Here is a 27985-nt window from a genome sequence, read left to right as displayed (position 1 = left end):
CGATCCCCAGCAAAGATACTGATACCAATTAGGTGTTCAGTTTTATATTCAGCCTTTGGCACTTCACACCAAATTTGAATGGTCAACTGTAACGAAGGGAAATGATACTTTCAAAGCAAAGCCTGGCTACTAGAGGTGTTTGACACCCTATATGTACTGTAATATATGATGCACATGCTTAAGGACCGTGTTTGAACAACAACAAAAAAAACACAGCTCAGTCCCTAACTAGCTTGTCTATAGAGGACTTCCTTAAAAAAACGTATCTGTAGGATAAAAACGTTCCTGTGTGTTACTGAGATTAAGCATCTGAGGCATCTGTTTTAACTGGCTTTCAGAATATAGCTCACAGTTTCTCCCAGAGGTTTGCTTCTGTGTGGACTGTAGTGTCCTATATTCTTGCTAGATTAATTCAGTGTATGAAGTGAGTGTAAGCTTAGTTTCTTACTTGTCCCCTTCTATTTGACAGACCTGTTAGTTACAGTTCAATATACAGTCTGTCTAGTTTAAAAAACCTGCACAAAATCTTAATTGTCTTAACCATTTTTTAGAATTACTTGGTTCTCAGCCAACTAATTCCCTCCAACTAGAGGTAAATTTCGCTGGTCTCTTACATGCCTGTCAACAGATCCGAACAGTAGCACACTCACTCTCCCCCAGTGATCAGAGGTAACATTGTGAGTTTTTCAAAATAAGTCACTCTGCTGCTTTGCGCACTCTCTCAGAACAGCACACAAGATATTGTTGTTCCCATTTTTAATTTGTCTTTTCAGTAAATCAATCTTTGTTCCTCTTCATCATGGGAAGCTGTTGGATCATGAGCTACTCTAGAATGCTAATGAATTTCATAATACTCTGCATAAGGTGACCCACTTATAAGTTCATCTTCCAGTTGTGTGGAAGCTCTGATGCTGATTTATGTAACAGCATATTGGTTTCATCAGAAATTGTCTGATCGCTGTGTTGGCTCCTTGTGACCTGCATATGATTTGCATTCTCCTCAGTCTCGGGAAAATTTGTCTTTCTACATGTTTGGACAGAACAACAAATATTAAAAACTAGTTAATACTTTGAGCTTTTTCTGTTGCTTCCTAAGCTGTGTTGGAGGCCAAATTAAGATAGATTTAAAAAAAAAATTATAGCTCTGCAGCCGACAGACCAAAGCACAGAAACTTCAAATTGGGGGGAGTGGAAAATCTTGCTTTGTTTATACACTTCAGTGATCTGAGATTAGTATTGAATGTTAAACCTATGAGCCACAATCGTTCTGACTCAACAGAAACAGCAGGAAGGACCATGTTATCTATATATTTCATTGCTAATCTTTGGTTTCTGTGAACTGAGAACCAAATACAGGTTGAATCTCGTTAATCCAGAGCTCTGTGGTCTGACAACGTCTATGGTTCAGCATGATTTTAGTTAGTCGAATGTCCACTTATCATGGGTGTGGTCAAGTTTCCCGCAGTCCCACAAAGTTTGTTTATGGCCAGTAATTCTGGCTCTCTGTGTTCTGTGCTGTTTTTTAGCTCTAATTTTTCCCTAAATGTCTTCCAAGAGCCCAGTAAGCAATAGAAGTGCAGGTAATGCTTCTAGACAATACTGACTTCCCATGGTTCAGCAAATTCTCCAATTTGACACCGAACATTTCCCAAGGGTGCGTGACTAGAGAGGTTCAACCTGTATATGTATATTCCATTGTGCTTACCTTGAAGATTCAAGAAGAGAAGTGTGCCATATAACTGTATAGGGAATAACATGATCAATTGCAGTACCATCTTTAAAAATGTTTAGAAATATTAATAACAAAGCTATTGTAACTGATACATACTCCTGGATTCCTTAGCAAGAAGATCTACCCTTCATTCCTGATGGGTTCTGTCTGTGCTTAAAGCTAATTAAATTTTAATCCTTTAATATATAGTGCACAGAATATCCGGACACGTGAAATATTTTCTTGACTCAAGTCTCTGCATAAACTATATACTTGTTCCATTTCTTTGGTAGCATTCATTCTTTTGCCGACTAACAGAAGATAAGAAATCTGAAAAGTTCTTTAAGGTTTTCTATGACCGCATGAAGGTGGCACAGCAAGAAATCAAGGCTACTGTCACGGTAAACACCAGTGACTTGGGAAATAAAAAGAAAGATGAGGACTCAGACAGAGATGTACCAGTTAGAAAAAGAGGTAAATGTCCCATTCTTTGTTTTAAAGAGTGACACCGGAGCAAAGCATGGTATTTATTGAACTCCTTGTGATTGGTGCAGGAGTGCTCTGATCTCTGATCCGGAGAGCAAAGTTAAAAGATCAATGATATCTTGCCTGAGGGTTTCAAGAGCAGCATTCTCTCTTCGTCCATTTGTGACACTGTGCTATTGATATTCTGATTAATTGTTTTTGAGATGGGACTCTTGCAACTTGTCTAGCCTGAGATTCTGCCTAAATCTGATCGATAGTAATGACCCTGGACTGTAGGTCATAATCAGTGCCTTTCTAACAATAACCCAGATTGGGAGAAGTGGCTTCTTACATAACAGTGCTTCTGAAATGTCTAACAGTGATAGATGCCTATGATCTGTTCCCTAACAAGTTAATATAAGTATTAAAATCTTTACTGTTGCTTGTTGTAAAGCGTGAGGAGGGCTACATGCAAGTATCCTAAACCCAGCCTCTTGCATTTTATCTACTAAACATACTGGTTGAAAAGGATCTGAAAATGAATAGCTGGTCTTTTTGTGAAACTTTATTAGGTAATGTGTACATAGATTTTTTTTTTCTACTCCTTTTCTTCAAATGACCAGGTGGAAAGTCTTTGACATGTTCCATTCTTATATATTCTAGTGAGAGAGCCCACAACCCAAATTACAGAGGAAGTCCGGGATCAGTTGCTAGAAGCTTCAGCTGTGACAAGAAAGGCTTATAATACATACAGGAGGGAAGCAGATTCTGATGACCATTATTCAGCTGTGGATGGGGTACAGAATGCAGCAGACAAAAACAAAGATGACTTGGAGATGAGTGCTGTGATCACAATAATGCAGCCCATCCTCCGCTTCTTACAACTACTCTGTGAAAATCACAACCGGGATCTGCAGGTACAGTATGCAGATTTGTATGTTCAGTAAAGTCATTGCTAACACACCAATCTCCCTAATCTGTACCAATTACTCAGTTGCCCTAAGTCAAGAGATGAGGGCATGCATGGTTCTCCTTCAAATCCCAGCCAACAGGATGCTTTGCTTAACAAAAAAGTGTGGTGAAACGAAGTCTGTAGCTGCCACGTATGGTGTGAAAGCACTTTCTCTTTTCTCCTTGGCTCTTTCCTCAATCCTTAGTGTCCAAAATTCACTTGTTTAAGGAATAGCAGTCTTGAAATGGGTAGTCTAAATTTTACATAAGAGGTTGATTCTTGGAACCAATTTAAACAGAGCAAGGGTTTATTGGCCTTTCTTTGAGAGGTGGGAGAATTAGGGAGATGTGCATCCAGGAGAGAATCCAGAAAAATTACTCAAGCATATGCTTAATTGTTAGTATTAGAGCAATCCCATTGACTCTAGTGGAATTATTCATGCATTTAAAGTTGAGCATATGATTGAGTAATTTGGTGGAGTGAATCTGAAATGGGTACGATACTAATCTTTTATCTAGTGCATCTTGTCCTAAAGAAATAAGATTCTTGTTTACAAATTGACTGCAATTAGCATGATTTTTGTTCAGCATTATTACAGCTAGTGGGTTAAAACCGAATATAAGTGAGGATATAGTATATACCAATTGTTTTCATAAAGAAGAAATAACTGCTTTCATGATGGGATGCGGTCACAGGAGTCCCCTGTCAGTTAAAGACTTCCAAAGCATGCAGCTGTTCACATCACCTAGTGCTGGAATCCCGGTCCCACTCCTCACTCTACAAAGGGATTTTAATATTAGAGGCCTTATAATCACTCAGACTTCAACCCCAACACATAAGGTGTCCATCTCTTGGTGTCCATGGACAAGAATCAGCCTCACTATATAATGAGACAGTTCAAAGGGATTAAGAGAACTTTTGTTTAATTCCCCAGCTCAACTATCCAAAACAAGACAGGCACCAGACAACAAATCCCCACTAGCCTAGGACCTATTCCATGAGCGCAGCCCTGTGCTTTCTCCTTCAGGGATGGACCAAACAGCCTCTGAGGCAGGATGGATTGATTTAAATAGGTTTGATTTAAATCTCTAAATTTAATCCTGATTTAAACTGGCAAGCAGAAAACCCTGGTTTAAATGAGCAATTAATCATTTAAATTCTACTTTTAAAATATTTCCCTAAAGGATGGTTGAGTCTTATTGATTAGCATCCTTTAAAACATGTTGATTTACAACTAAATATAACCTTTATGCCAAATTTGGTGCTTCTATTTACTAACCAGGAGAATACACTCAGTACAGCTACCAACTAAATAAATGCCCAAATAATTGTGTAACTTACATGTAATCAGTTTCTTAATTTTTACATTTTTATTCTATTACAAAATGGAATATAATAGGAACACTTAAGAGACAGATTTTACCCCATTTATTATTTGCTAAGTGGTGGCTACTTTTTTAAAAAAAACGTATGATTTGCATCTACTTCTGTCTGGACGGAAATTCAATTTAAAATAAACAAAACCAGCATTTAATTTTTGTATGAAATAAAACTACCTTAAATGTGAAGGACACATAACAAAAAAGTATCCAAACGCATTTTGCATCTAAAATTCATGTATTAAACAAAGGAGATATCCATAGTGAATTTAACAGATTGATTCTAGTCATCATGTTCTTCAAGATGTTAGAATGCTCTCATAACCAGTTTTTTACTGAGAGAAGAGGAAAACAAGTTTTTCTGCTTCGTCAACTCTTGGTTTTGCAATGGTGAATGAACTAATAATTGAATTGAACTAGCTGAATAAACCAAAGTGACAAAAACATTCTCTCTTCACCTGAGGAAGAAGCTACTGCTGGTGTAAACACTGGTTCCGGGTGCCTACATAGGAGCTTACACTAGTGAACTGGTAGAATTTCTTTAAAAGTTGACAGGAGACCTGTTCTATTTAATTTTTAAATTTAATTAATAAGTTATTTAAATAGGTTATGATAAATTTAGGCCATAACAATTTTTAATTTAATTTTAAAGGTATATTATTTAAAACAAAGCTTATTTAAATGGATCACAATTCCAATTTTAATAAAGCTCCCCTGCCCCGGACAGGAAAGGACTTGGGGACATGGGCACTAGGAACACCAGAGTTCTCCTTCCTCAGGCAAACTGGGAAGGAGAATCACCTGGGTCCCAGGCAGGGGCGAAGTTATAAGCATGCAGCACAACCTGGTAGTAAACAAAAGCATTTTATTAAATATGAAAAGTAGGATTTAAGTGGTAACAAGTGAAAACAGACAAATCAAAATAAGTTACTAAATTTAAATGAATAGAAAATTAGCTAGTACTAATTCACTAAGAAACTTATTACACCCAAATTTTTACCCTAAGCAGCAGTTCTTATTTCAGATGTAAGCTTCAAATCAGAGACAAACTCTTTTACTCTGGCATAGGTATTCAGCTTTTCAGAGTTCTTCAAGTATCTTTTTAGGGTGTCAAGCAGTTTCAAAGGCTGGCTGAAGACAAAGGGCTGATAGCTTCCCATTGCTTGAATAGACTCTCCCCCAGGCTGGGAATCTTTTGTTTTCCCCACCTCCCGTGGAAAATCACCAGGTTCAAAATGGATTCCAGTATCAGATAGTGTGGTCATATGTTTTTCTAGACCAACCACCATTATGGCTCACAGGACAAACAAGGCTGTTTACAGGCTGTTGAGTTGATCACTGAGTCATTAAGTATCCTGGGCACCAATAATGGCTCTCATTAGCACGTCTAAAATCATAAACAGATTCACACTTCATATTTCTAGCTACACGTATAAAATTGATACATGTGCAAAAACAGGTTACACAGATCCAGCATATTGTAGCATTAAAATTGATGGGTTACATGAGGTATCTTGTTTAAAGCATCTTCAAGTTACACACATTCATATTCGCAAGCCAATTTTTATAAAGATGGGGGGGTGTCACAACCTTATTTGCATTCTTATTGTTCTCTGATTCTGGCAATATTTTAAAACAAATCTGTTTGTTAATATTCCTCTGCAGTGAGCCTGCTATCCTTTCACATTTTTAGTTACAGTGGCTATTTATACCAGGTTGTTCCTTATTTTTCTCCCCCAAGATTATTCCAGCTTTATCTTGTAAGACAGTTTCTTGCCTTCAGCAGTCATGGGGATAATTAGGGTGGTAGTTTCATGGGGTAATAATCCAACCCACACACAGGATCTCTGTTGTGTTAGTCTTTGAGTAGGCATTGAAAGCTGTAGAAGAAAGAGACTTTTAATATGAAACTTAGAGTATGCACTGCTCACCATTCTGAACAACTGAATACCATGAGCAGCAGGTAGCTGCATTCTGCTTCAGAAGAGAGAATTAAATTAGAGGTGAGAAACATTGTTTCAAATATAATCCTGTTATGACTTAGCTGTCCTGATACTCCCCTTTCTTCCATGGTCGTAAGTGGGTAGTTTCTGAGCATTCTTAAAGCTAGACCAGCATACATATCTGCAGTTAGTAGACACATAACACGACTTCATAATCATATTGTCAACTGGATAGCTCTTTACAGGGATAGTAACAGGTATTTCATGTCTTACAGCCCATCATAAATCAGATTTGTAAGGGGCATTTGAGTTTTAAGACATTTACAGCAGGTCTCTACCAAACATTTTACAAGCCTTTAACAAATAAGTGGTTTGATGAGCGAATATGTGAACTTGCAAGTCACTGTTGCTATTCTTGTTGTCCTTTGTGACCTAGGATGACACATTGCTGTAAAGATCTATAGAAGATGATGCTCTTCAAATGATTGAGAACCTTACAGAATGATCTGAAAGATCCCAATGCTGCTCAATCTCTATTAGACTACTCGTTGTTTCTGAAATAAAATTACAGATTGCACCATATTGTCTATATTTAGTCTCTTCCTTGAAGGTCCATCTATTGAATCCATTTGTATTCCATTTACAATAATGCGGAATAAACTATAGATTGAACCTCTGTGGTCTGGGACTCTTTGATCTGACAATATCCATGGTCCAATAGGACCACGGATGTTGCTGGATTATAGAGCCCCAGTACAGAGACTGTCGGTGGCTGAGAGCAGAGCCGTCCAGAGGGGCAGCTGAGCGTGTAGGGCACCAGAGCACGCAGCTGTTGGGGCCAAAAAGCCAGCAGGGCTGCTGAAGCCCATGGGGCAGGAGAGGCCAAAAAGCCTGAAGCCAGTGGGGCAAGGAAGGGGAGGCTGTAGAACCTGTGGCCGGCAGGGCCAGGAAGCAAGGCCAGAAAGCCTGCATTCAGGGAACCGGGGGCAGTGATGCTTAGTGGCTGGGGAGAGGAGCCCAGCAGAGAGGCTGGTCCCCCCTCCCCACCTTGTGTCTGTCCAACTTACTTGTCCAGGACCAGTCAGGTCCCAAGGGTGCCAGACCAGGGAGGTCCAATCTATATTAATTGTGTGTGTATATATAATTAGCGTGGCCATGCTGTTTATTAAAGACTCTGCAGGACTTGGTTGTCTGTGGCATGTTATATCTTACTCCATTTTAAGACATTTCCAAGATTTGCGCTAGATTTTCAATGAGACCACTTGTTTTTGCTATATCACTGAGTTCATGACAAGAGCTCTGCCTTTTAAACAAAGTTGGAATAGCTTAGAATTGCTGCACTGACTGTAGGCAGGCTGTAATCTGTCTTTGGCTCAAACTCAAGACTATCTTTCAGTTTTAATTTAAGGGTAAATCAGCAGTGAGGAGTCCCTGCTATATTCTCTGCATCTGTTAATGTGTATATTTTTGCTCAACTTGAAAACATAAAGATGTTTTAATGACTCTCCCATCTCTATATTGCAAGTATCCTTCATTAAGCCATCCCATCATTCCTGCTCCACACCTCTTCTTTTTGACAAAAGTTCATTATTGAAAGATTATATAACATGTTGGGGACAGATCTCCTGGCCCATATTACTAGGATGGGTAGTGGAAGTCACTAGAATTTACTTTATACGCCTTTCTTACATTTTCTCATCTGTGTAAAATGGCTATTTATAGTTACTTGTGTAACCCTTCTGCCAGGTAGCGCCGGGATCAGCCAGGGCCAGGTTCAATATCCAGGGGTTCTTTTTCATTCATCACACACACAATCGGCTCAAGTCCCCACCCAGTAGCCTGGGAAATCCACACACACTCCTGGGCACCTCTGACAGGCAATGCTTCCCCACTCGCAAGCACAGAGTCTGAGCATAGAAAAGAAACTTTTAATGAAAGAGGGAGATAAGTAATGTGGCATTATCTTGGGAAAATACTACAGAGTTCATAACCAAACCACGAGTAAAAGTCTAAGCTCAAATAGATTGAAAAATGTCCTTTGCCTCTCAGGCCCACAAGTCCAGCAATGTAAGTGTCCCCATTGACATGCCCAAACTTTCTCCTTACCCCACTCACAGTTGCTGCCCTTGGTCAGGGCAGATAAGAGCTCTGAAGTGATTTTCAGAGCTCACCTCCCACCCTTGGGGGGTGGGGATAGGAGGGATCTCACCCACTCTGTTGGCCACTTGCTGCTGGTTCTACCATCCACTCCCGCCAGCTGCCCCACTCGCCTCCTGCTGCTATTCTTACCAGCTGCTCCTGCCAGCCACCCACTGGCCGCCTGCTCCTGCCAGCTGCCCTGCTGGACACCTGCTGCTATTCTTACCAGCCACCCTGTTGGCCACTTGCTCTTGCCAGCCGCCCTACTGGCTGCTTGCAGCTATTCCTACCTGCTGACTGCTCCCGCTGGCCACCTATCACTGTTCCTAGTGGCCCCCCCACCGGCTGCTCCTGCCAGCCACCCTGCTGGCCACCTGTCACTGTTCCTACTGGCTGCCTGCTCCTGCCAGCCACCCTACTGGCCACTTGCTCTTGCACCAGCTGCTGCTTCCGCAATAGGTCTGGCTCTGGGCCAAACCTAGTGATTTCAGCTCTTTGTCAGCTTCTCAGTGATTTCAGCTCTTGGCCCACCACCTAGGCTGGCCAAAAGATTCCAGCTCCCACTGGAATAATATTTCAAAATAACAAAGACTCCTTATGGAGTCTGTTTTAGGTCTATCCTTAGAACAGGGGGAGGAAGAGACAGGTTGAGCCAGTCTAACAGCTCACGCCTGGAGAGCATGTAGCCTGCTGGTTCAAGCTCATTCCTCCTCCTCCCAATCCAATCCACTTGAGTCTGGAAGGGGAAGGCTTGTCCAGCCGAGACTCTTTATAATGAATTAGTTACAATACACCACATTCCATTCTCACAGTTGATCATCTATCAGGCCTATGGCACTGGCTGAAATGGATTTACATAATCCTCTCCCCTCCCAGCATGACCTGTATATACATATAAACAGTTGATTATCTTGAAGGGCTAAACAACTGAGCGAGCATAACCACCCCCCAGGTCTCCTTTCCCCTTTGAGATGGCTGCATTGGAAGCAGTGGTTCACACCCTGCTTACATTTGGATAAAATGAACAGTGATAATATAAACAAAACATCATTCAGGGAACTTCTGACGATAAACAAAAGAAATGGACATTCTTTCCAAAGAGAAGGGAAGAGTCCTTTCCTTCTGTCCAGACAGGCTGATGTATCATACTATGCAATTTTAAGATGTTGGTGGATAGGTTTAGAAATATATTATTACGCTTGTCCATTTTCCTGTTACCAAATCCGGTGTGAGATTTAAATATTGCATTAATCATTTTCTCTGGAAATCTACACTCGAAGAAAGGGTCTCAGTCCGTAGATGGAATGTTGCTTTTTCACAAAGAGCAGGAATAATTATAAGCTTTCCCCACCAACATATTTATTTTCTTACTCCTTCGTAATCCTCGAAGGCATGGCATGGGAACTGATTATTCATTGAGTTACACATGAAGCAGAATAGAAATGTATTAAAATTGGACAATGGGACACTATCGCAGCTACAGATTCACAGCTACCAAGGCCAGAAGGACTACTGTGAGGATCTAGTCAGATTGCCTATATAATACAGGTTAGTGAACTTCCCCTAAATGATTCCTAGAGCACATCTAGGAGGCACTTCAGCTATTTCAGTCTTTAGACAAAAGATTTATACAGCTTGAACCTCTCTGGTCTGGCACTCTTGGGACCTGACCAGTTCTGAATTAAATAATTTGACAAACCACAGGAGGTCAATATAGTCTAGCCACTTTACTTCTACTGCTTACTGAAGACATTTAGGGGTAAATTAGAGCTAAGTAACTGCACAGGACACTGAGAGCCAGGACTTGTGGCTGTAAACAAAGTCATCTCTATCGTATGAATTGCGACCGTTACCTCTGATAGTTAGCAGAGAAGACTTTGACCATTTCTCAAAGGATGATTTTTCCTGGAAATAGTCTTTTTCTTTCTGTATTTTTCCCATTGTGAAGTTTGTACTTCAGAGATCAGACACCATGTGGACACGCATCCTGGATATTGTCCTACATTGGGACGCTTCAGAGCTTCTTTTCTTTTATATGGTGTGTGCAATAGGGTTTATTTACCCTTGCTCAGAGGAAATCGTTCTCCACACATATTCTGAAAATAGCCGAGCTGGGCCTTTTTTCTACTAATATTTATTCTGAATCAGGTCCCATATTGATTAAGAAGTCTGTAGTTCTAAACAAGCTCTCTAACCTCCTGGTTTAAGTTTTACGAGAGGTTTTGAGGCAATTCGATTGGTAGCTTAGCCAATCCACATTTCACCCTACCGTGTCTAGATATCTATTCCAAACTGGTGTAAATTATTATGCATCAAATGTGTAATAAAATCAATTGAGTCCAAGCAGCAACTTATTCTGCATCTATTTGCAGCACTAGATCAGTCTTCAAAGGCTAGTTTGGGGAGAGGAGTGATGAGGGGAGAGAAGGGAAGAAGCAAGGTCTATTGCTGTCAAATTTCCTAAGGAACACAGAAATAAATCCCTTCTTCTAATATTTAAAGGTACCCATCTTCTGTATGTCAGCATTCCCTCCTGGTCTCAGTAGTTGTGGGAACTATTTTTGCCTTTGGCTTCTTGCCAAGGATCAAGCAGCCAGTGGGTTCGTTCTGTGTTAAATTCCCATAAGTAACTTTTTTAACCAGCTGGGATCCATGTCTCTAAAGACCAGATTTTTTTTCCCTCCATATCTTCATTTAGCCTGGCAGGATGAAAATTCTTTCTGTTCTTGGTTTTCTAAATGTTCTGCAATGGATTCTGTGACTTTGACTTTTCCAGTTGTGAAGTCTTGTGGATTAAGTCCAGTCTCCTACTGTCTGACAGTTACTTTTTCCCTATTCAATAACTCAAGAGTTGTGTTCCCACTTCTTGTATTCTGTCACCTGTTTTACCTCCTTGGGTAAAGACCCTGGCCTATAGATTGAAATGTCAGTGGAGATGTGGAGATTTATTATCAGGCAGTATGCCACTATGTTTAGTCTTCCATAACTTTGCATTCAACCTGTATAATCCTATATGGCTTTCTCTCTTGTTCATATTGCTCTTGCTGACTCGGGGCTAGAAATCCTATAGAAACATTCTAGTGGAATTAACGGTCTGGTTTTTACAAAATGAAAGGTTGAAAATCCCTTCCACTTAGAGATTTTCCTGCGGGAGATATAGATATATATTTGGATGGTCTGATCTATGTAGCTTCAACTTTTTGTTTACACTGCCTGAAAATCAAAAAAGTTTAGGTACTAAATGTGCAGTCAGGTGAAGTACACCGAATCATTGTCACTTTTTAAATCCTCATTCACCTACAGCGCTTTCCTTTTTGGTTTAGCCTTTCACTGTACCTGGCAGTATCTGAGGCATTAAAGAAAAAAAAAGTCATTGGACAATCAGTAAAGGTAGTCCGTTAGCAACCGTGCTTTGTAAGTTTACAGACAAGAGGCCTTGCCTGTTCCAAAGTCCAGTACATTTTGTTCCTTTAAGACATTTTATTGTTAATTTGGCCCTTGAAGTCAAGTGTTACATAACTCATTAGAAACAGATTGGATGGGAAGTATCATGCGGAAACTTCTAGGAAAAAACAGTGGGGTTGTCAGTTCCTCTTTACAAAATGCCACTGGGAATGTACACTCAAATAGTATTGAGACACTGGGAAATTATTTTTCAGTAATTGGTCCTCTTCAGTCAAGAATCTTTCCTCTTGGAATAAATAAAAGATCAAGAATGATTAACCCATACGGTTTAAATGGGGCATGCCTTTGCAAGGACTGTTCGTAATCAACAGTTTCTGCAATAATTATTGGAAGAAGTGGAACAGAGAAAATTATATTTGAAGTTGCCTTTCTCCAGGCGTTGCAGTCAGGTGTCTCTTTGATGCCTGCAGATGTTTATATGAAACCCATAACTAGAGAATTGCTTTCTCTCTGCTCCGGTGGAAGATCTTTTGTGTGGAGAGAGATATGAATATGAATACTAGCTTTCTTGGATCTGTCTGGTCTGTAGAATGTGGTCAAATGTATCCCTCATTCTGTATTCTCTTCTAGCATATGACACACTGGTGCTAGCAGGCAATGAGAGAAAGTGAGCAAGAACAATGCATTCAAAGGAAATGAAAGGAGTTGTACAACAATTATACAAGATCCCAAAACTTTCTTTAGATCCCAAAACTTTTTTTGGAGAGGCATTTCTGTGAGGCAACCATAATAAACATGAGTGTGACATCACGAAGTGTAAGCTTTAATCCAACAACTCTAGTAAAACATTCCTCTCTAAAGTTGATTTTCTGTATTGCTCTTTTTCTTTGACACTTAACTACAGAACTTCCTACGCTGTCAAAACAATAAAACTAACTATAACTTGGTGTGTGAGACACTGCAGTTTCTGGATTGTATCTGTGGAAGCACAACTGGAGGACTTGGACTTCTTGGTCTGTATATAAATGAGAAAAATGTAGCACTGATCAACCAGACACTGGAAAGTTTGACTGAGTACTGTCAGGGACCATGCCATGAAAACCAGGTAAGGTGGCCACTGCCATAAAAGGAATGACCCATTCCCCATATATGTGCAGTGTTTGTTCTGTAGGTTTGTATGCCCCCAAATCCATTAAATGTACTATAAATGCCATTGTGATGCCATTCAAATTGCTCACCTGACCATGGTGATATTTAACTGATCTTATCAAGATTTATTTCTCTAGGTACAGGGCTCAGTCTTTTCCTCCTTCCTAGGAATCAAAATAAAACTCACTTTGCATCATTGTAGTAGATTAGGTTTTATGTTGCCTTATGTAGGATATTTAGGCAGACTGGGCAAGCTCTTTTTGGGCCAAACTGCTGCTGTCACAGATGGTGGGGAAAGAAATCAGGTGGCCTCCAGTATAAATGGGAGAGAGGTTTGTGCTTTGCTGCTGAAAGTCCTAGTTTGATCCCACTGATGAGTAGTAGGGTGGTTATGGACGTGATAACCATTAGAGGATTTGAACTCCTGTGGACATCAGATGTTTTCTCTGATGGGAGATGTGTGGCAAGCGTCCTAAGTGTGCTACGTTTCCCTCTGTTAGGTCAAGATAGCTTTTTACTACTGCTACCACCTTTGTGTTGAATTCCTAGGTTCTTCCTCACTGACAACTGGGGTCATGATACTTGTGTTACATGTACATAGGTAACAGATAAGGTAAAATGCAAAAAAAGCATTTGATATGGTGTTGTGTGAAGCCCTGTCTAATTCTGTGAAACTTTGTTGAAAGGATAATGTTTTAAACATGATACTGACTAATACCAGCACCATATGGACAGAGAAGAACTGTAAATAGGGACTAGTGATAATTGTGGATTTGTGTAGAGGTTTTAAATGGTCTAAATATATGAGGGGTAAAACCAAAAGTGAGTTATGTCAGCCATCCCAGCACAGTTCAAAACAAACAAGAAAATTCATGACCCAGGACCAAACCTTGCTCATCCCATATCTCTGAGTTAAGATTGTTTTAGGTGAAGGAGAAGGAAAGATTTCTCTGGTAGCTTGATATTGTTCACTTAAATAGCAGTTGTTTGAAACTGCTCAGAGAGAGATAATAAAATATGTACCAGGGCGCACATGAGTGGGCGGAGGACAGGTAATGAAGTCAAAAGTGAATGGTGTTGGTAAATATATCTCGTAGCTCTGCTGTTCTATATTATGATCTGGATATCACATCCTTGTATATGTGAAACGTTTTTTTTTTTTTTTTTTTTTTTTTTTTTTAAACCAAGGTTCCAAGTATCCCTATCCCTCACCCTAATCTAAACATGGTTCTTGTTAACAATGTCAGTGAACAGGGTAAGGGGTAAAGGTCTGGATTTACGTATGCTAAATGAATAGCTGCTCTAGGTAGCTGCTGATGAAGTTAGCCCTGGAAGGTGAAGTATTTCAAACCCCTACCAGCTTTATGGTATTCACTGTGAGGTTATGTCTACACTAGCCCCCTAGATCCATCTAGGGAGGCTAATGAGGGTGACAAATTGCAAATGAAGCGCAGGATTTAAATACCCTGCACTTGATTTGCATGTTCCCGGCTGGTTGCCATTTTAGAAATTGACTAGCCCGAAGTAACTGCCCGCGTCTACACGCAGCAGTGAAATGGGATTCCGAAATAAAGCCCTACCACGAATTAGCTGGTAAACCTAATTGCAGGAGGACGCGGGCAGTTACTTCGGGCTAGTCAATTTCTAAAAATGGCGACCGGCTGGGAACATGCAAATCAAGCACGGAATATTTAAATCCCCCGCTTCATTTGCAATTTCAGTCGCCCTCATTAGCCTCCCTAGATCGATCTAGGGGGCTAGTGTAGACAAAAACCTAAGAGTACTTGTTGAATGCACATTACCACCAAATCCCAGGGTGCTGGCTATAACCAGACCAGTTATCCAGCTATGGATGCAGCCTGCTTAGCGAACATGATCTGTATTTACAAATGTCAATGTTATCTTCCTTTTTCAACTTAAATCTTATTGAATCCTCTTGTATGCACTCTGTGGAATGATCCAACCCAAACTGCATAGCAAAGGAATATGTCCTTCTAAATATTCCCCTCCAAGGAAACCTCTGCAGTGCATGCTATTAAAATAATACACCATGTTATGATGGATAATTGCAGCTATGCTGAAAATGGAGCAGCGGGTAGTTTAAGGAATATGCTTTTGTACAATAATACCAGATACCTCTTATTAATGTATTTAAAAGACCATTAAAAGTAGAAGCTGGATTGACCACAATTAAGTGGAAAGCTGTCACTTTACCTAATAACATGCTATATATATTTGTTCCTTTAAATGTAATTCACAGTAAACCTAAACAAAACATACTGAGGGATGATTCTACAGTAAAACAATATTAGCGCTCTGGGAAAGCAATATTAGCGCTCTGCGGAGGTGTACATGTTAATTAATCATAACAGGAAATTGTTGCTGCTGAAGAGCCTGCATATCAGGTGAAATAATTATCTGTACCTTTCTGTAGCTGGAAAGAGACATCAAAGCAGGGTGAAAATTGTGACTCCCGCAAGCAGGTTGCCAAGTTTAAGAATGTGTATGAGTAAGATGCACAAAATGTCAAGAGTGAGCCTATAACTTATGGAAACATATATTAGCTGTTTGAAAAGAATGTGGCACATGCTGGGGGGAGGGGGGGGGCGGTAAAAAACAATCCTCCCATACCTTTAGTAAAGCAGCGTGTTCTTCCTTAGCAATAAGCTCTGTGGTGTTTATGCCAAAGCTGTTGACCAGCTGCTGTGCTGTGGGGCTTTCCTCAGCCAAGTCTTTTTGGGTAGGTCATCACATATGATTGTAGTCACATTTGAAACCAGGTATTTTAGTGTGTTTTTTTCTTTATTGAATCCCTTCACTGAACTGAAAACTTCCATTCATCCATCCCACTCATCTGAGGGGAGATGAGGGGAAAAAAAGGTGACTTCTCTTTGGAGAGAGTTGATTGAGTCAACGGTGTTTTTTTAAAAACTGCTGTTGAGCTAGTTCCCTTTTCACTGTGGTTGACTCTGATTTTTCTCTGCACAGAACTGCATTGCAACTCATGAATCCAACGGTATTGACATCATCACAGCATTAATTCTCAATGACATCAACCCACTGGGGAAAAAGAGGATGGACCTTGTATTAGAACTGAAGGCAAGTGGCTATTCTACAGTGAGCTATGCATTGCCAGTGAGATGAAGCAAGAGTCGATACCTGAAGCAAGATATTTGGGGGGGGGAGTTTAACTTGAAATTGTAAAATCCTTTTTACATATATTCTTCAAAAAATTAAATACCTTTATTGCAGTACTGTTTTTAATATCAGCTGTGATGGATTGTACTCTGAATTATTCATATTCAAGTAGTCTAATGCCTTGTGGTATTTCACATTTCCTTCCTGTATCACTTGGCATCACCGGGTTTCAGAATGATTTTCAGTTACAAAGCGATGAAGTAGATCTAATCTTCAGTCTGGTTGTCTTTTGCCTTATCCTACAGCATCTTGACTATGCAAGCTCAGTATTCATGAGTAGTGAAGTCTGCCAATGCTACAGTCATTTTAAAAGAAAATAATTTCACTAGGGATGTGAAATTTAACCAGTTAAGAGAAAGGGCACTCTAGCACAGCTGGGTATGGGCCTCTGGGTAGAGGTAGCCCTGGACATTCAGAACGGCCTCTACCTTAGAACAGGGGCGGCTCCTAACTCCCACAGAAGGTGGGGGCAGGAGTGGTTGCTGCAGCCCCCACCAGTTAATCTGAACCAGTAAATATCACCCGTTGAGGGTGATGCTTACCAGCTAACCTTTCACATCCCTAAACATTGCAGTTCTAAACATTTTGGCTGTGTCTACACTGGCAGGAATTTCCGGAAATGCTTAAAACAGAATAGTTTTTGTTATAAGTATTTCCGGAAAAAGAGCGTCTACATTGGCAGGCTGCTTTTCCGGAAAAGCCCTTTTCCCGGAAAAGCATCTTTGGCCAATGTAGAAGCGCTATTCCGGAAAAGAGCCCCAATCGTCATTTTCGCGATCGGGGCTTTTTTCCAGAAAAGACTACTGGGCTGTCTACACTGGCCCTTTTCCGGAACAGTGTTCCGGAATAAGGACTTATGCCCGAGCGGGAGCAGCGTAGCTTTTCCGGAATAGCGGCTGATTTTGTACAGTGTAGACAGCTCGCAGCTTATTCCCGAAAAGCGGCTGATTTTCCGGAATAAGTGGCCCAGTGTAGACACAGCCTTTAGGTATCTGAAGCCAAAAGCTTTACCGACTCAATTTGATTTCCCTTCACAACAAGTAAATGTTGTGTTTTAGGCAGGGTTTTAGCTTTATGGGTGCTGTTGACCTTACTGAGTTCTAGGTGACTGTATCAAAGGACTCTTTTAGAATTCAGATTAGTTTGGTGGAGTTTTTGTTACTTGACAGTGACTGGCATTTTTCTTCTTTCTTTCCACCAGAACAATGCCTCCAAATTACTGCTGGCAATCATGGAGAGCAGGCATGACAGTGAGAATGCGGAGAGAATACTTTATAATATGAGACCAAAAGAATTGGTAAGTTTTCTATGCCTCTCGTAAACATCAGACTTCCCTAAACTAGTTTGGCAGCATACCGGGAACCAATTATAATGCCAGGTGGTTGGTTAAGATAAAGGGTCAACTTTAGATTACATATCATAGATCAATAACCAGTGGTCTATTCCATTGGTCACTAGCAACTTGGAAGAGCTTTCCAGGATTTGATGGAAAGGGTAACTGTTGGTTCAAAGGCCCTTTTATTTTGTCAATAGCAGAAGTGGTTAAGGAGGTAGCACTGACTACTGCAGTGAAGGCAATAACTTCTCCAGTGAATGATGAAAGGAAAGGAGCATATAAGAATCTTTTATTCCAGAAAATTTACTGCTATAAACCATTTCACTGAGAGAATGACAAAGAATTAGAGTTTTATGATGGTATAAAAGTGAGTCCATAAACTCTAGCAGTCTCCCAGGGCTGTATAAATATTAACTGACCAAAAACAAGCCAGAAAATTCAAAGTACAGCTGAAATTCTGCTAACTTGTCTTGTTGTGCATAGTTAATAGCAAGAACCCGAGATCAGGGCATGACATAACATACTACAAATGCTCTATTATCCAGGAACAATGGGGTGAATTGAGGACAGAGTTTCAGCCTTCACTTCAGTTTTCCTTACATTGAGTCAAATAGATCTGATGTAGGCAAAACTTGACAACAGATGGTAGCTGTAAAAATCTTGAATAGCCTGAACCAATCTACATGAAGAGGGGTCGGGGGATGTAAAATTCTTTGAAAGCAGTTAATTTACCCTTCAAAGTTCATCAGTCTTCTGCTTTGTGAATCTTAGCCTCCTGTTTTATGCTGGATGTTCACGGGCCATATAGTTCACCCTTGAATGTGTATGTGCAGTGTTCATTGACTTCTGTTGGATTCTAAATGCAGAGCCATGACAGAATTTAATCTGAAAATCTGAGTTAACTCTTTTTTTTCTTTCTTCCTAGGTGGAAGTGATAAAGAAGGCTTATATGCAAGGAGAGGTGGAGTTTGAGGATGGAGAGAATGGTGAAGATCTTGCAGCATCTCCTAGGAACGTGGGACACAATATTTACATATTAGCTCATCAGGTATAAATACATTTATAGCTCTGGCATATGTAATGTATACAAGATTGAAGATAAGTAAGTAATCTAGTTTTTGTTGATTTGCTAATGTCTTGGTAGTTAGGACAGAATTCTTCAAGAACTCATCACAATATACTTCTCTGCTTTCTATAGTACCATAGTTCCCACTGCGAGTCAAACCTAGTCTTTACCCTAACACATTCAAAAATGGAAATTCTGTGTATGTACAATGAGAGGAGCAAAGGACTTTAATCTTTTATAATGAAGAATTGCCAGCTTCTTTGTCCTAACTGATGAAGTTCCTAGTGGCATGTTTCATGATCTTCAAGGCACTGGGATGATATGTCTTCCATAACAGTTACATACAGTGTTTCATTTTATGTCCCATGTGAAATTCTCATCACAGATACGGTATTTAAATTGGGCAATAGAACTTCATTTCTGCTTCTATTGTTCACACCTATGACTGTCTGAACGGTTGGCACAACCGAGCCACACTCTTGAATTTGTGTTGTTTAAAAAAAAAAATTACACAGATTCTCTGCTGTGATACTATCCAATACCATGAGACTCTCCTTTGATACCGTCCAGTATTGTTCAGTCCCCGTCCCCTCTGCTGGAGCCTATTCTTAATACTCTGGTTAACCAGGTTGTATTTTCCAAACACCAATAGATGATCATGGAAGTAGTAAATCATAGCTCATAGTATATTAGATATGTCTGGTAGGTATTCCTTGTTGGTGAGGCCCATGAGTAGATCAAACAAACCATCTGCTATGTTGAAAATGGTATGAATATAAGCTTTCGAGTACCATCTCATTATTAGTGCCACCACTATTAGTAAAAGCAAAATCTTCCAACCATTCTTTCTGCAGGTCAGTTGTGGGAAAACTGCGTCCTGTGGGCCTCATGTGAGCCATTGAGGTTCAATGTATGTCCCATGAGCCATTTTGTTTAGTGATGCCCATGTACAGGGTTGGCGGATTCTGCTGATTTCCATCTCACATAGTTTTTTCCTACTGGTATTTCTAAAGTGACATACATGTAAAGGAAAAGCACATGAATGAGATGTGAACTGTTGCACACCACATCAACTGTAAGAGCCGTGCGCTCCCTCTGCAACCAATCAAAGCATTGCTATGATTCATTTGGCACACCCTGCAAATTCTAGGTACTCAAGCAGTTTGCAAAACCATTGTACCACAGGAGACTGTCCTGTTTACTACAAAATTGTGGCCCACTGAGTTGGAGGGCCACTCATGCAACCCACTCACTAGCCCATCACTGCTTTAGGAGCTTGACTTATTAGAGTCCTACCTAAGAACTGTACACAACTTGAAAGCTGATGTATGAGGAAGGCTGGCTTGTACCAGAATCCCCCAAGACCCTGTCTCAAGTCAGACAGGATAGAGGAGAACTCCAAAGGTTGGAACACAGTGTGGAAATCAAACCAAAAAAGCCAGCTCCTCTAGTCACACTCCATCTCTCAAAATAGAATTAAATGGTGCCTGGCTGAAATATAACAATCCTTGTTCCAACTTGGCACTCTTCTTACCAGCTGTGTATGTTTTATTTTTTGCATAAAAAATTAGAAATTAATGTTACAAGGAAGCATTTGGTGTCTCCCACTCCCTTTGCCTCCCTTTTGTTTTAGTTGGCTCGTCATAACAAAGAGCTGCAGAACATGCTGAAGCCTGGAGGTCAGATAGATGGAGATGAAGCACTGGAGTTCTATGCCAAGCACACAGCACAAATTGAGGTAAAGAAGGAAATGGCAAGTGCCCGTTCATAATGTGCTGGAGATCCTTTGATACAAAAAATAATCTTCCAAAGAGAGAGGCACTGGAAGGAAGACTCCCCTTAAAAATAGTTACTTCGTTAAGGGTGTTTTGATTCTGGTGGGTGTCTTAATCTACACCTCAGTAACTAGTTTTATCTTGTCTTTTGATGTGGGTGTAAAGATTTTTTTTTTTCTGCCTCTTCGCTCTGGTGCAATTTTATAGGCAGAACTACAGAGAAGCCTATTTGCAAATTCAAGTGTGTTTTCAATCAAGGAAATATGGTTTGGCTAATACTATCACTGAATTCATAGGGCAAGTTAGAGAATATTGACAACACTTTTTTCCTACTAAATGAGATTTGATCAGACATTAAGCCAAATGAGACTGTTTCTGAAAATTTAATTGTATGACATGGAATGATATTGAAAAGCTTTTGTTATGTGTAAGATAATAGTAATCATAAGTAGCTACTATCTATAAAACAAAAATTGTTTTGCTTCTGTAGTGTGAATGTGTTGAAATTCAAAAGGAGTCGAATACCTAGCTCCTTCAGACCTTTTAAAAATCCTAGCGTAGAACAGTAATGCCATACTGAGAGTAAAAGAGATTGTAATGCCTTGAAACTAAATGCTAGGTGAATGAACAGTAAATAGAAAAATTACTTTGATAATATTCTAATAAACAACTTATCTTCAGTAGTTTTGAGATTTAAATTCTAGAATTTCAGTTCATATAAAAAGTATCTGACATTGCAGCATTCCATTATTTTGCAACAACATGCGAATAACTACCATGCAAACTCAAAAATCTGTATTGTCTAGATTGTTAGATTGGACCGTACAATGGAGCAAATAGTCTTCCCTGTACCAAGTATATGCGAATTCCTCACCAAGGAATCTAAACTACGGATATACTACACCACAGAGAGAGATGAACAAGGCAGTAAGATCAATGATTTCTTCTTGAGATCAGAAGACCTCTTCAATGAAATGAACTGGCAAAAGAAATTGAGAGGTAGGTTGGAACTACTAATGTCTCTGGCTGAAGAAAAGTTGATGTGTTTGTTTGTTTGTTTGTTTGTTTGTATGTTTGTTTTTTTAATAATAAAGTGAGAACTTCAGAATAATGAATCTTGATTTCATAATCTTTTACCAGTGTGGGTAGTGCACTGTAGCATTATGTTGCAACTAAATAGTATTTGGGTTTTTTTTTTAATATTTAAAAATCAAATATTCTCAGGCAGAGATTTTTCACGGTTGCACTGATGTTAAGTTTACTGGGTGATCTTTTTTTTTTTCCATAAGACTAGAACATAATCTACGTCTTCTGCTTCAATATTTTAAAAATCTAAACTAATATTCCAAATTGGATTATCTGAAAAAATCATTCATTTATGTCTGAGGCTCTTGTACAGTTGTCAGTTATGCCTTGTCTTCACTTTGTGGAAGATCAAAGCTGCTGTGATCAATCTTCTGGAGTTTGATTTAGCGAGTCTAGTTAAGACTTACTAAATCAAACTCAGAAGGCACCCCCTGCCAGCATCTAGTACTCCTGCATTTGTGAGGACTGAGGGAAGCTGATAGGAACGTTTGCTCCAATCAGCATCCAGCTGTAGGGACGCCGCCAAGCTCAGTATAAGATGAATTGCGTACCTGAAGTCAAGCTGCCAAGTGTAGTGTAGACTTGGCCTTAGTCAGCATGTGCCAACAATGACCCTTTGTCAGTATTAGAAAGAAAGCAATTATTCACTGTAGCATCTGTTTATAGATGTTGCCCTCCTAGACTCTAGTTATTATTGCATTTCCTTAAAATGTTCCAGAGTACCTATGCTGCTGTTAGTGTTCCCCATAATTTTTCCCACCCCAGAGTAGAATTAATGTTATGTACACCAGTATGGAGGTAATGTGCGACATAGGGTGGCAGTCAAAGCAAAGTTGCCTTTGGACTGGAGAAGAGGCGCCTCATTCAGGCCATCCCTCTCTGGCCACCAGACTGGAGGCTAGGTTGGGAGTGGGACAACCCTCTTCCCATTCTTGCGCAGGTGCCTTGAGCACCTGTGCAGTGCTAACTAGGCAGCTGCATGGCCACATGGCTTACAAGGAGCTTATGTTGTTGTCTGTGCTTACTGTAGGAAATGCAGACTTCCACAGTCAGTGGAATTGTTTGCAATGTAAGTTGTACATCTGTAAATCATCAAAGTCTGCCTGGAGCTCCAGAGAGACCCAGGCTAGTTAACACTAATGTAATAACAATTGCTTGCAAGACTTTCCATTGACATTAACAGCCAGGACTCACCCTCAAACTTATGTGCTGAGATCCCAATGGAATCAGTGAAAGCTGAGCATCTTAAGCCTGAAAGGGCTAATGAAAACTCAATAAATAGTTGCTGCTGTTGGAATAGACTTAGGCTAATTTTTGTAACAGCTAAAAATAAACTATCATCATATTACTTGAAAGCATGAAAGTCACATGTGGATCAGATAAGGTCTAAAACTTATTCAACTCCCCTGAAATATATTTGACCTGTCTGGTGAATACTAAATGGAGTAGATCACTGTTTTAACATTTAACAATGGCTTTATATTTTTGACAGTTTCAGAATCTTGTGTAAGCATCTTCTCAAAATGACTTTAAGAATCATACAAGAAATGTATAGTTCTGTGTATGATAGAGTTAGGAATACATCCTATAAAACACTCCAGGGAAGTGATCAGCTATATTTATTGGCATAATCGTACAAATACAGTTTTTTGTTACTTGTCTGGTTCAAAACAGCTGACGGTTCTCTCTAGGCTCTGTGGTGCCTCTGGCAGGGCAAGAGCTGGGGCAAAGACTTCATGTGCTCCCCCACACACCCTGGCTAATCTGGAGGTGGTGGAGCATAGAGGCCTCTTCTCACCGCCTCGGGTGGGCCACACCTAGAGGGAACAGCTCCCTACTGCCTAAGGCTTCCCCCCCCTCCCACTCCTTTGGGGCAGCCTGCAACCACTTCCAAAAATCGTGAAGTAACCCCCCTTCAAAAATTATTGCCCACCCCTGATTTAAAGAAACATTAAGAACAGAAAAAGTATGGAGAACAATACACCATATAACTGAAAAGTTGCTGGATTTAATTTCAGTGAGTTTTTGCATGTGCCTAGGTTTAGATGCAATGAAGCTTATGCTATTTTTATGATGACTTCATAACTTTGTGTTGGCCATTCCTTAGCATTTGGCTTGTCAAGACATTGTTTTTCACTTGCATTTCAGTTGCGTATTATACAGGTTTTTTTTTTTTTTTTTTTTTTTTTTTTTTTTTTTTTTTTAACCCATGTTTAGGTTCTTAATAATGTTGAGAGAACTTGTTAAGGAGGAGAATGATTATTTACGGTTTACGGAGCAATGGATGTTGTGATGTTCTAGATCTTTGCATTTATTAATTAATCCTCATATATAACTCATGAGTTATATTTTTGTTTTTTGTTTTTTAAAGTCTCTTCTCTCAACTTTTCTGTGAGCTCCTTTCTTTTCACTGCAACATTACATCTCAGTGCACATGATTTTTCTTTTTGGCAGGAGGATGCTTGATATCCCTACCTGTTCAATGAGTATTTTTTTCTTAGGCTATGTCTAGACTACATTCCTCTTTCAAAAGAGGAATGTAGATGAAGCAAATTGAAAGTGCAAATGAAGCACGGATTTAAATATCCCGCGCTTCATTTGCATATTCACATCTGAGCGCTTTTTCAAAAAAGGATTTTTCGCAAGTGAAAGTGCAGTCTAGACGAGGTTCTCTTGGGGGGAAAAAAATCCTTTTTTGAAAGAATCTATACTCCTGAAAAAATCAGGAGTATGGGTTCTTCCAAAAAGGGTTTTTTCTTTTTTAAAGAACCCCCTCTAGACTGCGCTTTCATTTTCGAAAAATCCTTTTTTGAAAAAGCGCTCAGATGCGAATATGCAAATGGAGCACGGGATATTTAAATCAACACTTTGTTTGTACTTTCAATTTGCTTCATTTACATTCCTCTTTTGAAAGAGGAATGTAGTCTAGATGTGCCCATAGATTACAATAGCAACAGACTTCTGCAGAGTACAGCAATCATGCAGTCTGCCTGTAGTAGTTAAATTCCAGGGGATTTTAACTTGACGCAGATGGATTTACTGTAAGGTAGCATCTCAGAGTGCTCTCCTTTTCATCTTAATTGGTCCATGACCATTTCAGAAAATGAATCCTTCAGCGCTGATCTGTACTTCTTAATTCAGGCTGTAGAGCTTATTAAAATTAGGACAATGGGGTTTTTTTGAGAAGGAGGTTTTTTTAGGGTTTTCCACAGGTTCTTTATTGTTTAAAATGTGCAGCTGTTTAATTACCTGCATAATATTGTGTAGCTACATGTCAGGGACAAAGTGTTTGCATCTTTAGCCTACAGCAGAGTGCTAAGTTGGAAGTCCAGTTGGCTGCAGTCTCATGTCTCTGGGGTAACATGGTGCTATTGTTAGCGTGCTATGAAGTGGGGATGTAACAGTGTAACCATTTAAATGGTTACTGATAAGCATGAGCTTATCGGTTACTGTAACAGTTACACACCGACTCCCAGCCCTGCTCTGAGAACCAGTTGCCACCCCACACTGCTAACTCTGTATCAGCACCGAGTGGGGCCAAGAACCCGTACATGGCTCTTGGCTTTTAAGCCAGCTCCCAGTGCGCACCGTTTCCAACGGAGCAGGTTGCCACGCTGTGTTGCTGCCTGTGTTTGAGGCAGAAGTGGGGAGCGGCAGCTGGCACTCTGGGAGCGGGGCTATAGGCAGAAGCTGGTACGCACCGGGAGCCGACTTAACTTCCAGTGCGCACCAGCTCCTGGGGATCCAACTGCCGTCCCATTCTGTGGGCTCTGCAGTATAAAACTCCTACTGCAGAGCCTACAGTGCAGCCGGCTCCCCAGGAGTGGGGCTGGAAGCCAGGGCCCCCAGAGTGCACTGGCTTTAAGCTTTATGCTGCAGAGCCTGCAGCATGTAACCACGTAGCCTCTAAGATTTTCAGCAGTTATGTAGTTACCTGATTAACTGCTTTTTAACATCTGTACTATAACTCTGTATTGTGTATTTAACATCTTGGCTGAATTTTCTTCCTACAATGTGGACACCCTATATTATGGGGATTAATTCAGGGCTAGATGACACAGTGACTAACGTGCCAACAGCCAGTCCGTGCAGGCAGCGTCAGAGTTGCTGCAACCCAGCTTGCTGCAATAGAGGAGAGAATTGAAGAAGGGTAGAAAGTCTGGCCAGTGAGTGATAGCATGTAGCACTGCACAGCACAGAGGGATGCAGCCAGAACACTCTCACCCTTGCTAAGGCATACAGACCTTCGTTATTTCCTGATCACCACCTTCTGGTTTTTTGGATCTAGTGAGTGCAGACTATATTGTGGAAAATGTAAATATCTTCTCTATGTGCAGGGATTTCTTAGGAAAGACCTGCTCTTTGAAGTCATTCTCGTGCTAAAGCAGTCCCAAAAGCTAGGGTATGTTTTAACATTTGGTCCTTTGAAAGGCCAAACAAATGAACTTCAGAACAAGTGATGGCAAAAAAGCACAAGATCAACTGCAGTAAAAACTAAGTGTAAACAAACAGGGCTTTCATGGAGATGGACTGTCTTTACACAAGCCTCTGATGTCTTTCCAATACTCACTTTTTTCTTTCTTCCTTCACAGCTCAACCTGTGTTGTACTGGTGCTCTCGCAACATGTCCTTCTGGAGCAGTATTTCATTTAACCTTGCGGTCCTTATGAATCTACTTGTAGCATTTTTCTATCCGTTCAAAGGAGTCCGAGGAGGTACTAATATTTGAGACATTTTTAAGAAGTGAACAGATTGGATGCAATGGAACAAATTCTTCCCTTACTTACATCTGTGTATCCCTGTTAACTTTGAGGGTACATGGATATAAATGGGGTAGAATGGGGAGGGGGAGACTCATTAAAATTCTGATGTACAATTTTATTACTCCATTAATATTGCTGTAAAGAATCCTTAGAAGGGGAAAATGACAGGGGTTGTAATAGGCTGGGAATCCTCTTTAATACAAACTGCTTCAATGGAAATGTTTTCAAGCACAATATTGGCTCTAATTTCTTCTTAATTAAAAAATGATCCAAGAAAGAAAGGAGCAACAATTCTGGAACTGCTGCTTTCAAATTTATTTCATAGCTATGTATCTTAATTTTTTGTATACAAAAATAAACAACATTTATTTGTTATTTTCCTCTAGCTTGGGGGATGGAGTGCCATGGGGAGGGGGGGCCACAGTGATGGTGGGAAGGGATGAGGCTTGGAAGGGATGGAAACCTACAGCCCCCCGTCCCCCCAAGACTCCCAGGCTGCTTGTGTGTTTGCTCCACTCTGGGGATGACCTGCAGGTGGGAGTTTGAGATCCTTGTTTGAAAAGTTGTCCTTAAGAACACTGCTATAGAAGACGCTAGCAATGAATTATACAGATCTTGAGGGGATTGCGCAGTCCCTGATTAATCAAAAAATGACCTAGGTTTGGGGCTGTCATTTATAGCTAGCTTCAGATCCAGTTCAGGAAAATGCTCCCTGGTGGAGCTTAATTAGATTCAGTTGACCATACTTGGGCTCAGCATCTTAGAGGAGTGGGGAGGGGGAAGAGACACATGGGGTCATTTTAGCCAGAGGGTGCAGCTGGAAGCTGGGGGGAGAGGGGGAGGGAACTGAAGGTGCCACGTTGGGCATTTATATATTGTATGTAGAATTTGCTGCTTGTAAAACTGCATGGAAGAAATGTTCAGCTTAGAGGCTTTTGCCACATTTCTGTAGGGTAGAGTTAGTTAGAACCCCAGAAACAAAACCTCATCCAGGAGAAGGTGATTGATAAATCAAATTTCTGCTTCCCTTTCTTCATTCAGACACTGGCCCTGCTACAATAGCCAATGCATAATCTATATATTAAATGGATCTAGGTAATAGGTGGGCATGTATTCTCTCCAGTTGAACTTTCTTTTCTAATCCATCTTGCCACTCATCTGATTTCTTACTGGCAGTGTGCTGAGTTGTAGGTTTCAAAACTTCAGTCAAATACATCTGAACCATAGCCCAACAATAGTCCAAAATCCAATGAGCCCAACCTGTGAAATGAAAGCAACCAGAAAAAAGGAATAAGGTGAAATAGTTTAGAGGGCCGTAATTTATCAATTTAGTATTTGATGCCAAGTTACAGGAGCAGTGAAGTAGAGGCAGGTCAGCACAGGCAAGTGAAATGGGGATCTAAAGTAATGCTTGTCTTCTCCTGTGATGGCACTGAGGCAATATGTGCCATGTGAGATCAAGATCTTTGTTGCTATGGCAAGAGAATTGTTTGGGAAGGAAGAGCTGGGTTAAATTCTGGAACGTAGGACACTTTTCCGTTTCTGCACGAATTAACTCTTCTGCCATGAGAATCCGTAAAATGTTGTACAATTATCTGAGTACAGGTCTCCTAGTGGT

The 27985-nt window shown here is 40.3% G+C and overlaps 1 protein-coding gene across 2 annotated transcripts in view; it reads left to right on the top strand.

Moving 5' to 3' along the window:
* ITPR1 (inositol 1,4,5-trisphosphate receptor type 1) overlaps nucleotides 1–27985 on the top strand; it is a 267345-nt gene that overhangs the window by 195428 nt on the left and 43932 nt on the right. For both annotated transcript variants that reach the window (XM_089781233.1, XM_089781234.1), the window contains 9 exons: nucleotides 2005–2185; nucleotides 2840–3093; nucleotides 12899–13099; nucleotides 16132–16242; nucleotides 17543–17638; nucleotides 18603–18725; nucleotides 20377–20481; nucleotides 21325–21517; nucleotides 26197–26319. In XM_089781233.1, coding sequence (XP_089637359.1) covers nucleotides 2005–2185; nucleotides 2840–3093; nucleotides 12899–13099; nucleotides 16132–16242; nucleotides 17543–17638; nucleotides 18603–18725; nucleotides 20377–20481; nucleotides 21325–21517; nucleotides 26197–26319 — 1387 coding nt within the window. The remainder of the gene's footprint in view (nucleotides 1–2004; nucleotides 2186–2839; nucleotides 3094–12898; nucleotides 13100–16131; nucleotides 16243–17542; nucleotides 17639–18602; nucleotides 18726–20376; nucleotides 20482–21324; nucleotides 21518–26196; nucleotides 26320–27985) is intronic.

Source organism: Pelodiscus sinensis, chromosome 11 (assembly GCF_052426305.1).
Source record: "Pelodiscus sinensis isolate ZL-2025 chromosome 11, ASM5242630v1, whole genome shotgun sequence".
Taxonomy (NCBI): Eukaryota; Metazoa; Chordata; order Testudines; family Trionychidae; genus Pelodiscus; species Pelodiscus sinensis.
Note: the sequence above shows the minus strand (reverse complement) of the source record. Positions and strands in the feature narration are given on the sequence as shown.